Source organism: Aquarana catesbeiana, linkage group LG07, assembly GCF_042186555.1.
Source record: "Aquarana catesbeiana isolate 2022-GZ linkage group LG07, ASM4218655v1, whole genome shotgun sequence".
Taxonomy (NCBI): Eukaryota; Metazoa; Chordata; class Amphibia; order Anura; family Ranidae; genus Aquarana; species Aquarana catesbeiana.
In genome coordinates this window covers 119,799,755-119,812,471 of record NC_133330.1, presented here as the reverse complement: position 1 = coordinate 119,812,471, position 12,717 = coordinate 119,799,755, and the positions used below count along the sequence as shown (strand labels likewise).

General features: G+C 39.7%; 1 protein-coding gene across 2 annotated transcripts in view; it reads left to right on the top strand.

Annotated features, from left to right (window-relative positions):
- Window positions 1-12,717, top strand: part of CACNA1I (calcium voltage-gated channel subunit alpha1 I) — a 3,871,666-nt gene that overhangs the window by 3,491,820 nt on the left and 367,129 nt on the right. For both annotated transcript variants that reach the window (XM_073592660.1, XM_073592661.1), the window contains one exon: window positions 10,894-11,010. In XM_073592660.1, the coding sequence (XP_073448761.1) occupies window positions 10,894-11,010 (117 nt within the window). The remainder of the gene's footprint in view (window positions 1-10,893; window positions 11,011-12,717) is intronic.

Sequence of the window (12,717 nt, the reverse complement as noted above, 5' to 3'; positions counted from 1 at the left end):
TTCAAGCCACAGGGCACACATAAAGTGCCCTCCTTCTATCTCCTGTGCTGCTTTCTGACTAAATTCAGCGAGTGTGAACTCATCAGCCACTCCCAGACATTCCACAGTTCAGGGATCCAACACACTTCTGTTAGCAGTCCTGTTGGAGCATTCTTCCTTTCAGCAGAAAGAGGCCATGGACATCTAGACAGTCAATAAAATGCTAAAATATTAGTATCCCTTTACATCTACTAAGGGCCTCAGTGTCTGTTGTGGGTTCTTCCAGACCTAAATGCTCTGTTAAGATTTTTCCCACAATTAAAAAATGTGATGACCTGGCAGATTTATTTGATTGAAAGGCAGGTCAGCTTATCAGACCTCCAACAAATCCTTGATTTAAAGGGTAACTCCACTTTAATGAGGAAAAAAATAGCTTATAAAAAAAGTTAATTACCTGCATGTGTGATTAGCTTACTGGTTTTCTCAGAAGTCTGCACTACAATACAAGTCAGATTTTGGGCATCCCCTACATCAAAAATGTCATTTTTGGTGAGATACTCATTAGCCTCCTCATTAAGGCTGGCCATACATGATTCATTTTTTTTATTCATTTAGCAGGTTGAACAAAAAAAAAAACGATGTGTGCATTTGATGTGGGTAGGTTAGGGGTATCCTTCAAGCTGAGCTACTGTATTCTTCCCTGCCCTCACAATACAATGATTAGTGTTGCCAGCTTAAGCACTGATCATTCGGCAAAAACCTGACAGATTAGTTGTACACAAATCAATCAATAGATCAACTTGTGTACAGCCAGCAGAAGCTGGTTGATCGTTATAATAGCACTTCCATTAACCTTCATTTTGCACATGGTCAAAGACAAACAAACAACTATTTTTTCAGAGTAGCAAAAGGTAGAAATATGCAAGAAAGTTTGTTAAAAATTTCTGAAATGTACATACAGTGGATCACCCGGAGGGAAATGGTTGTTTTTCTCAACAAAAGTGGAGTTACTATTTAACTTCTCTTTCAAGGAAAAAGAATCTTCATCCAATCTCTGGATGACATCATCATTAATGCCACAGACTGGAAGACTAGCCAAATCTTAGACCCATAATCCTGCACCTTTCTTGCATAAAGGTACACACACGGGTATACAAACATTACATTTGTGCACAGGAATCCTCCAAAGTCTATTGCACATCTAAGCCAAAGGCCACATTCAGAACCTGTCTTCTCTAGAGAGCCAAGTACTCAAAATCTGCTGACAAGCCTTCCACTGCATAAAAAATTGCCCTCACCTGACAATGATAGGGTGGGGGATTTTTTGCCGCCCTAATAGATTTTTTGTTCCATTTGAGCATAAAAGGTGTTATATCATCAACTCATTCTAACCCCAGCATGCTGCAGCCTTGTTTTAAGCCTTTCAGGGGCTTGTATTGCAAAGGTAATTCAATAGATAGATACATGGGTTGCATACTTTCACATACCAATTTTTACTGGCCATTACCAAATTATTCCCTTTGCAATGAAGTACTCCCACTTCCACAACTTCCTATTCATGGCACTTTTGCTTGGGCTAGCAACTGCCCCATGAGATTTCACCAATGATCTAGCACTGACCCTGGTGTTGTTGAGAACCAGAGGCATATCAATGATTATTTATCCATTTATCATCAGGAATTCTACAGCTGCAGAGTTGCAGACCAGCCTGTGAGTCATCTAATGAACTCTGAAAGATTTTGTTTGACTTCTGAATCTCCAAAAGTCCTTCCTGTCCCCAACACTATGCCCAGACCACCCAGACTTGACCAAAGATACTGAACAGAGAAAATGTTCCTCTCCACTTACAGATTCTTTTGACACAAGCAAACCACTCTCTATGTGGTTGAATGAGGGTTCTTCAGCTCATGGTCTCATTTCTCAAGGCATTTCTTTGCCTAGTTCCACTTCAGAGCCCTTCAACTGAATATCTTGTCCAGATAAGATAGTTCACTGTTTTCCTGGACAGGGAACTTTGTCTCACTCCTGTTGTGGGGGCTGCAATCTCCAGTGTTAATCCTGGACAGGTTATTCCTTCCTCACAATTATGCATTCCTCACCACAGAAGTAATGTAAGTCTTTGCGGCTCGAAAGGCATTCTGAGCCCTCTATCAGTACAGGGCCATTGGACACAGGAAAAATTCAGACTGCCTGCCTAAATAAGAGCCAAAGGGGTTTCTGTGATGCACTGAGACCATCACTTGTATAGTCATCCAGCAAAAACTCATTATGACAGCTTCACAGTGGTGGTGTACATCAATCAGCAGGGCAAAAAGCTTGGAGGCAGTTCAAGAAGCAGAGCAAATATATCCCTGAGCAAAAGGCTATGTTTCAGCTCTCTTGGTAGACAATTCACGAGTAGACAACAGGAAGGTGGATTTTTTGATTGGTCAGTGCCTTGACCCAGGAGAATGGGATGTTTTCTGTTTGATCAGTCAGTGGTGGGGAATGTTGGAGGGGAACCTGATGGCTGATCAAGAGACTGTCCAGTGAATGAAGCACATGCTTTATTACCTCTTGGGCACAGTACTCCCTGACGTAAATGTTTCCACTAAAACCAATTCTTTGAGTTTTGCACATGATTGAATTGTAATGCATTCTCATAATTCCTATTAATCAGGACTGTCCAAAAAGAACCTAGTTGAACAGGCTGTAGATGCTTTATGACAGTTTTTACAAGGACTGGACTTTCTGTCTCGGTGTCTTTTTACACATCCTGCTTTCACATACTGGCTTTAATGGCAAGGTTTTTGAATCCTAGGTATTGAGAAGAGAGGTCTGTCAGAAGCAGTGATTTTCATTGCCCAGATTCTGGTCTTCCTTTATTTAGGTATAGTCTTAGCACTGAGCACACCTAAAGCCCACCTCTAGACTGTTTTTAAATGTACTTATGCAGTGGGGTTTCCCCCTTCTTTCCCTGCACTGCATGGCATAAATGCTCATTTGGCTAAATAGTGTGGGAAACACAAATACTTGTCGTCTTAAGGTCATCTCTCGGCCCTTATTCTTTCCTGTGGTTGTGTCCACTGTTCACATTAATGAAGACTCAGATAGCAAGCAATTGTGCTGCAAGTTTGAAAATGACTTGTTAAGCTATTGTTGCCTGGCTTCAGAAGTTTGTTGCACAATTGCAGCAATTTCGCATTGCATGACTCCAGATCAACTTTCTTTGCAAACATTCTGCAAGTCTGCTGCAAGTTCTGCTTCAGTTATGATGTGCAATAGTCATCCCACCACAGTGGTCACTGTGACTGAATTGTTATGCTGTAGACTTGCAGAGCCCTTTCTGTAGAATCACCACAGCAACTTTGCTCTTGCTAGAGACTTGCCACACACATTTTTTTCAAATTGCAAAATTGTCAACTAGAACTTGTGCTTCAAGTGCTCTGCAAATGTACAACTTGCCACTGAAAATGTGCATCAAGTTACATAGTTACATAGTAGGTGAGGTTGAAAAAAGAAACAAGTCCATCAAGTCCAACCTATGTGTGTGATTATAAGTCAGTATTACCTTGTATATCCCTGTATGTTGTGGTCGTTCAGGTGCTTATCTAATTTTTTTTGAAACTATCGTGCTGAGACCACTACCTGTGGAAAGGAATTCCACATCCTGCCCGCTCTTACAGTAAAGAATCCTCTACGTAGTTTATGGTTAAACCTCTTTTCTTCTAATCTTAATTTCAATTGTTTTTATTGGTTATAAAGATAAACAATTGACAGGTAACATCAGAATATAGCATTGATAGCGTAGGCTGTATGCATCAAGCTTACCTCAGACAACATTAATACAGTATTACAAATAGATAATACAGTTAGTTATCAGTTGGGTGCTACTGTGGTGTTTGAAACATGTATAACTTTCTTGAGCTTAAGCTAAAACAATAAATAATGAAAGAGCATAAATTTGCTCTAAATGGTTTTAACTTGAAAAGAAAAGTGTAAATAAGGTGAACAGAAGGAAAATAATGTTATTACACAGTTGGACTAGTTCAGAATGCATCTCGTTCATTATCATTGTCTTTTCTTCTAATTTTAATGAGTGGCCACGTGTCTTGTTAAACTCCCTTCTGAAAAAAAGTTTTATCCCTATTTTGGGGTCACCATCACCAGTACAGTATTTGTAAATTGAAATCATATCCCCTCTCAAGCATCCATTCTCCAGATAGAATAGGTTCAGTGCTTGCAACCTTTCTACATAACTAATATCCTCCAGTCCCTTTATTAGCTTTGTTGCCTTTCTTTGTGCTCGCTCCATTTCCGGTACATCCTTCCTGAGGACTGGTGCCCAGAACTGGACAGCATACTCTAGGTGCGGCCAGACCAGAATCTTGTAGAGTGGGAGAATTATCACTTTATCCCTGGAGTTAATCCCTTTAAAATGCATGCCAATATTCTGTTTGCTTTGTTAGCAGCAGCTTGGCATTGCATGCAATTGCTGAGTCTATCATCTACTAGGACCCCCCGGTCCTTTTCCATCCTTGATTCCCCCAGAGGTTCTTCCCTAGTGTATAGATTGCATTCATATTTCTGCCACCCAAATGCATTATTTTACAATGTTCTACATTAAACCTCATTTGCCATGTAGTTGCCCACCCTATTAATATGTTCAGATCTTCTTGCAACGTTTCCACATCCTACGGAGAAGTTATTGCTTTGCTTAGCTTAGTATCGTCTGCAGATACAGAGATTAAACTGTTTACCCCATCCTCCAGGTCGTTTATGAATACATTAATTAGGATTGGTCCCAGCACAGAACCCTGGGGGACCCCACTACCCACCCCTGACCATTCCAAGTATTCCCCATTTATTACCACACTCTAAACTCGCCCTTGTAGCCAGGTTTCAATCCATGTACTCCCCCTATGGTCCATGCCAACGGACCTTATTTTGTACAGTAAATGTTTATGGGGAACTGTGTCAAATGCTTTTGCAAAATCCAGATACACCACATCTATGGGCCTTCCTTTATCTAGATGGCAGTTTACCTCCTCATAGAAGGTTATAGATTGGTTTGGCAAGAACGATTCTTCATGAATCCATCCTGATTACTGCTACTGATACAGTTTTCATTACTAAAATCTTGTATATAGTCCTTTATCATCCTCTCCAAAAGCTTGCATACTATTGATGTTAGGCTAACTGGTCTGTAATTCCCAGGGATGTATTTTGGGCCCTTTTTAAATATTGGCGCTATATTGGCTTTTCTCTAATCCACTGGTACCATTCCAGTAAGTAGACTGTCAGTGAAAATTAGGAACAATGGTCTGACAATTACTTGACTGAGTTCCCTAAGTACCCTCGGGTGCAAGCCATCTGGTTCCGGTGATTTATTAATGTTAAGTTTCCCAAGTCTAATTCTAATTCTGTCCTCTGTTAACCATGAGGGTGCTTCCTGTGATGTGTCACAAGGAGAAACACTGCTGTTGCTTAAGCCCCCGATTCACTCGTGAAGCCTGAGGAAAAGAATAAATTAAATACCTTCGCCATCTCCCCATCCTTTGTAACCAGATGTCCTTCCTCATTCTTTATGGGGCCAATATGGTCTGTCCTCCTTTTTTACTGTTTACATACTTAAAGAATTTCTTGGGATTTTTTTGCTCTCCTCCGCTATGTGTCTTTCATGTTCTATCTTAGCCGCCCTAATTGCACCCTTACATTTCTTGTTGCATTCTTTATAAAGTCTGAATGCTGATGATCCCTTAACCTTATATTTTTTGAAGGCCTTCTCCGTTGCTTTTGTATGCATTTTTACATTGGAGTTAAGCCATTCAGGACTTTTGTTCGCTCTTTTAAATTTATTACCCAATGTGATGCACTCGCTAATGCCCTTATTTAATGTGCTCTTAAAGCGAACCCATCTCTCCACTGTGTTCTTTGTTCCTAAGATTTTATCCCAATTTATGCAGTTAACAGTCTTACAATTCAACACTGCCACAAATTTGTGACATATATCCTTGCTATCTGGGGATTTTGTTATTTTTTTATCCTTTTTCGTTCTTTTTATTCTGAGGCAATTGCTCTCTTGATGCGGTACAGGCAGTCATAGTTTATCTGCCTGCTATGTCTTCCCTTAGGAGGACCAATTCTCTTTGTCTTTCCAAAAGTTCTCTGCAGAAACTCTCTGGCATTCAGTGTGACTAGAACCAGATAGATTGGCAAATTATTTTTTATAGGCATTTTCCCTGAAGGGAGGGATCCCACTTCTGATCCAAGCCAGCTGCTATAATACTCACAGGAATAAGCTGTGCTCTCTGCTTTCTTAAAGAGTAACTCCACTTTTGTTGACAATAAAAAAACAACCCTATCTGAATGATCAATGTACATTGCAAAGATTTTAACAAACTTTGTTGTGGATTCCTATCTGTTACTGCTCTGAAGAAAAAGCAGTTTGTTGATTATGCCAATGTGCAGATGGAATCTGAGAGAATGTTTCATTATTAAGCAGCTGATGCACTTGCAATGTTCTAATGAGGTAAGTTGCAGGGTCTGCATCCCTTTTGAAGTTTAAGGCTTTCAATCATACCCCACTTGTACTATACAAAAACAAAACATTTGTTATCTTTTTAAATTATTTACTAAAAAACAATCCAAATTATCTGTAACATAGAGGTCCATATCACTGGAAGCAATGTTATTGGAAAAACACAAATGGTTCAAACTTTAGCCACAACAATTTCTACAAGTAAGGCCATACATGGCTAAAACATGTCAATACTGTTGCATCTGTGATTTAAACCTGGGTGTTTAATAAAGAAGATTTACAAGCCCAGGACGAGTGCCAGTATTTACTCTTTTAACAAATATATAAGGCATATGGGAGCTTTCACTGTAGCACCCCTTATTGCACACAGATATCAGGTCCCGCTGGGTTGAGCACAGTGAGTTATGGCAGGCAGTGGAGTCTCCCGGTGCGTTTCGTCTCACTAGACTTCGTCTGGGGTGCTCAACCACTGCTGCCATGCTCCTTAATAAAGGTACTGTGACCCCCTTGATGAGAATCCAGCTCGTGCCAATTTGCTTCTTGCACTTCTGGGTACGGCCAAAATGGTGGACCCGCGTGTGTTCCAAGCCTCGTTATGGTATATTACTGTGCATTCCAGCACCCTACAATTAATTAATGAATTTCACAATATATACTGTTTTTTCCAAATCCTATATGTTGTTTCCATAAAACACCCCTTAAAAAGAAAGAATATGAAGGAGGGGGACTGTCCGTCTCTGAATCCAGTGGGTTCCGGATTCTTCATCTTGTGATATACAAGGCGGCAGACTTTTGGGTAGGAGCAGCATGACCCGACTGACATCATAACGTCAGGGTCAGGCACACGCTGCCCATAATGTGGAGCGCAAAACAAAACCACCGCCATTAGCGTGTGTGTCACGCCTCTGTATGGTGGTTGGCTGTGCGTGATGTCTTCATCGTCAGCCTGGCGTGTCAACACGCCACTAAGATTGACAGAATGTGCTGCCTTATCAATGCACAAATCTGTACCAATGGGCGGGCATATTTGGCAAAGATGGATGGGGCCGCCCCGGGATAACCCGTGTGTTATGAATGGTGATTCGCTACACATCTTCACATTTTCAGGATATTGAAAAATAAGCCGTGCACTAATAAACATAAAAGGGGAATAAAGTGGTGATTAATCCAAGACAAAAGAAAAAAGGGGATTTATAGTGACAATAGACTTCCCATAGTATTGCAAAATCGCTAATATATGGACGCATGAATGTACGTCTTAATATCATAAGCAACAAAAAAAAAGGGTTGTGAAATGGATATATATGTGAGTGGATAAATTACATTGTGCGTGAGGTGTATCCAAGAATATAAAAAATGCACGCAAGGGAGTAGATAACATAAAGAATATCTACATGTTAAAAATTATGGAAAAAACATGATCACAAAAATAATTCGGAGAAATCGATTGTGTATTAAAGATATATCTATAGAGGTCCGAGATGGATTCTCTCTGGGTGAACACAAAAAATAAAAAACAAAATATATATAGAATAGTATATACTATTCTATATATATATATATATATATATATATATATATATATATATTCATTAATTAATTGTAGGGTGCTGGAACGCACAGTAATATACCATAACGAGGCTTGGAACGCACGCGGGTCCGCCATTTTGGCCGTACCCAGAAGTGCAAGAAGCAAATTGGCATGAGCTGGATTCTCATCAAGGGGGTCACAGTACCTTTATTAAGGAGCATGGCAGCAGTGGTTAAGCACCCCAGACAAAGTCTAGTGAGACGAAATGCGTCGGGAGACTCCACTGCCTGCCATAATTTTACATTAAGCACTTTTTTACTACAGAAAATGTCAGTGTTTTACCTTTTTTAATAAATTTGCTTTATGAATGGAATTATGCTATGTGGCCCCTTTTTTATTCTATATGGGCCATTCTCCTGAGATGGCCTGCTACATAGAAGAGGTTTCCCTTAAAGTTCTGGATGCCTTTGGAGTTCCACCGCCATTCAGTTAAAAGGTCCTCCTCTATTACCGGTTGGTAATACAAGCCTTTCTGACTCATTGAGCATATGTTCCTTTGAGTCTAACTTCTTCAGTAAGCCTGCACTACTTCTGTGTGGAGGGCCCATCACATTCACGTTTTTTGTACTAGTTACTCACGTGGTGAATAGGACTGCTTTATTCAAATATTGGACTATGAACAGTTCTTTGCACTCAAGTGATAGTTGAAGACCATCAGAGACTACACTATGTACTATATGAAGTGATAGAGATATCTGTCCCCCTTTTTATCCTGCGTATGCAATATTGCAATCATTTGCTCATTTGATATAATAAGCGTTACACTTTGTATACACCTGTCACTTTAAACAAATATCCTATTTGTTGTGTGAGCTGCTGTATTGTTGAGTAAGCGCAGGGTTTATTTTCTTTTTTGTTTAGTTATTTATATGTGGACATAATAGTTTCCATCTGTTAGTGTAGCTGCTACAGTCCCTGTGCTATATCAACTATAAAGGAGGAGTTGTTGCGGTAATACATGGAGCATGCTTTTCCCAAATGCTTTAAGCTTGGTCTTTATTAGTATCTCACCTCCCATTGCATACATATTACTTCCCTGGTAGCTCCTTACTGGTAGCCTGTCAGGAGATAAAGAGAAACACAAAGGCTCCTGGCACTGCATATTTTCCTCCATCTTCATCACACCACTCAGGCTGTTCTTCTAGCTTATCCCTACCTCATATAGCCTAGCACAGAGAAAGGACTGATCAACCCAACTTCCTGGGAACATGGCAAAGGACACTACAACCAAAACAATTTCAGAGAAACCAACCCCGCTTTACACAAGTATAAAAATTAGACGTAAAAAATATTTTTTTTTTTAAGCAGAATGGATACAGATGAGAACCTCTGGGAAGATTTTCTCATTTTTTGTGTGGTCACCAGATTGGGTAGTAAGGTAAAATCTCCCCACCAGGCACATAGGCAGCAATAAAAACCTGACAGAAGTTATACCTTTTCCTGAATCCAACCTTTAAAATGTGGATGCCTTGCAAGCACCAAAAAGTGCTTGGCACATGTTAGTATACCACTAATTAGACATTTTCTGTACCTTTAGAACATTGAAATGCATTTATTTGTACTCTTAATCATCTGCCAGCCTTGAAAGTGATATAATAATGCCAGCTATAGGTCTGCACATTTCTAAAGATAAGCTATTATTTGTATACATGATATATATAATTTCTCTCTGTATTAAACAGTGAGGCCAATCTCACAAGGACGTTCCAATCAGGTCCGGCTGTCCATTTTTCAGGTGTCCCTTTACACTTGCTTACCTCCGAGTCTGATCTGGTCCGCAAAAAATAATGCAAGAGGGCTGTGTCCTCTTCCATTTTTGCAGAGCAGATCACAGGTAGACAGTTGTGAGCAGACAGCAGAGTCCATTTACACCCCGTCTGTCTGTCTGTGTCCTTTCTGCATAAACCGAGTGAACACAGATGTGACAACCATCCCGCTCTGCTCCGATCAGAAGGGGATCAGCTCACAGATCCCCTGTTGATCAGAGCAAGATCTACTCCATGTGAAAGGGCCCTAAAACTCATGGCATTCCCACTTACACAGTTGTTCCTTTCTGAAATGAAATTTTGAAAATTTTCTGTGCTGGGGTGGGATTTTGGACAAGCGATTGTATTAAAAGTAAAGCTTCCATGAGTGCCTTCATTTTTATCTCAACAAAATGGTACATTATATACAAATGATAAAATCCTGAATAAAAATATTACATTAGACAGAAATAAGATTTCCGTGTGTAACCAATAGCATGAAGTGTTATTTTTAAACAAGAAGTAAAGCCAAGCATTTTTAATAATTGTCAGCTTTGCCTAATACTCAGACTGTTGCAAGGTGATGTTAAAATTGTAATTATCCACATTTAGCTTTGTCATCTTGTAATACATTACCACGGTTTGATAAATGATGTCCATTAAAAAAAACACAACGGCAATGTGTACAGTTTTTTGGTGTAATTGGCAAATAACATAGCTGCAATGTGTATTGATTGATTCTGCTCTTAGTTGCTAGCTGTGCTAAGCCACTGTTCTCTTCTGGAGATGAATCATCCTGTGGGATCACAGTGGGTTTATCTACAAACTACACCATTGGCTTTCATGTATTGCTTATGAATTGTATTGACTTTGTGCACTGCATGATTAGCATATTGGATTAGAATAAAATACCTGCTCTTCAACTGACATAACAGTCAGAAGTGATTTTAACTAAGCTCTCAGAAGCTTAATCAGAGATTGTATGCTAAGCAGAACAATGTACAATGTTTCAATGGGTTAACTCACAAATACGTATCACTAATAATGATTTTGCTTAGGTCCAGCTGGCAGAAATGGAGGCCTTTTCTTTAACCTCTGACAAGTCTTCTTCAGTACTGACTGATGATCTCAGTTCAGAAGATCAAGGTGTCACAAGTCAGTTAAAGGAGATGAAGGTAAAACCATATTTTGTATGTAAATTGTATTCAAATCAGAGGAGATTTTAATTACTGCCCCTATCCCCTATAAATTACCCTGGATAGGCTTTCAGAAACAATTTGGATAAAATTAGTCCTGTTTGTCTGTTAATTGCATGGTTTTATGAAATTTACAAAGTGCATGCTCTTAGAAATGTGCTTTTATGTATACTAGTAATATCAAACTGCACTGTATTCCACATTTAACAAATTGACTGCCAGAGCCATTTATATTTTTATTTTGTGCACACACACATTTTTTACATGAAAATGCAGCTTAAAGGGTAGCTCCAATTTCGTGGGAAAAAAGTAAATAATAATATAGCATATACAATTGTGACTCAAGTAATATTGTAATTGAATATTATTAAAAATTAGCTTTCCTTTTCAATCTGCAGCTTTGTAATTTTCAGAAAAATGCAATGCAATATGGCTACCTGGAGGCATTCTGTACACAGATGATGTACAGAACGCCCCCTGAAAATGTCATTTCCTGCTTGAGTGATTGGCTTACTGATTTTCCCAAAAGTTTGCACTAAGATACAAATCAGATTTTGAACATCCCTTGCAAAAAAATTTCATTTTTAGTGAGATACTCACAATGATAAAACACGTCTGAAGGGAACACGCAGCGATCGCCCCGTGTCCCTAGGACACGGCGTGACCCTGATCTCAGTAATAAGCTGATGAAGTAGCTCTTTACCCATGTGATCAGCTGTCTCCAATCACAGCAGATCACATGTAAACGCAGAAGTGCCTCACACTGACAGAGTGCCGATCAGTGGCATCTCCTCACAGGGGAGCGGAGAAAGAAAGCGTCAAGCAGACATAGTGTAGTACAATTTATTATGAGATAAAATATCAATATAAATAGTAAGAGCACACACAAGTGGGTGGGGTAGAGGATGACAGATCTTAAAGAAAGGGAGCTCCAAATGTTAACCAGGAGCTGAGGTCTCTTTCCGAGGTAGAATGAGAGAGAGCCGTACGGAGGGAGAGAGATGAGCCAGAGAATCGTCACAGGGGAGCCACCATTAAGCATGAGTTGTAAACCCAGGAGTATCTTTTGTGGAGCATGTCCCAAATGTCAATGGTGGAGGAGGGTAAAGGTGAGTTAGAGGGGGATAAAGCTCTTGAGTGAGGTATCCATGGGGCAATGGACAAGTCCGTGCCACTCAAGGTAGATTCCAGTTGGATCCAAATCTTGGCATTACCTGCATATTTCAAGACTAATAGCCTAGCCAGGGCAGTAGCATGATAATACACTTTGAAGTTAGGAAGGGCATTACCCCCAGATCTTTTGGAACGTTGTGAAATGGACTTAGGAGGTGCTGGGGTGCTTACCCTTCCAGATATAGTAGGAGATCAAGGTCTGGAATATAGAAAATAATCCTACAGACACACCCAATGGTATCATTTGAAAAGTAAAGCGGATGTGTGGTAAAATGTTCATTTTTATAATATTTATCTTCCCCAACCAAGAGTGGGCGAGGAAGGATCATTGACTGAGATCAGAATTGATGCCATTTACTAAAGGGTTGTAGTTATGCCTAACTAAAGTATGGAGATGTGGGGTTAGAAATATATCTAAGTATCTTAGATATTCATGCTTCCATTGGAAAGGGAAGAGGGGTTTTAAATGATCAGCTTCCACACATGGGACATTATGTATAAAATGTCTGACTT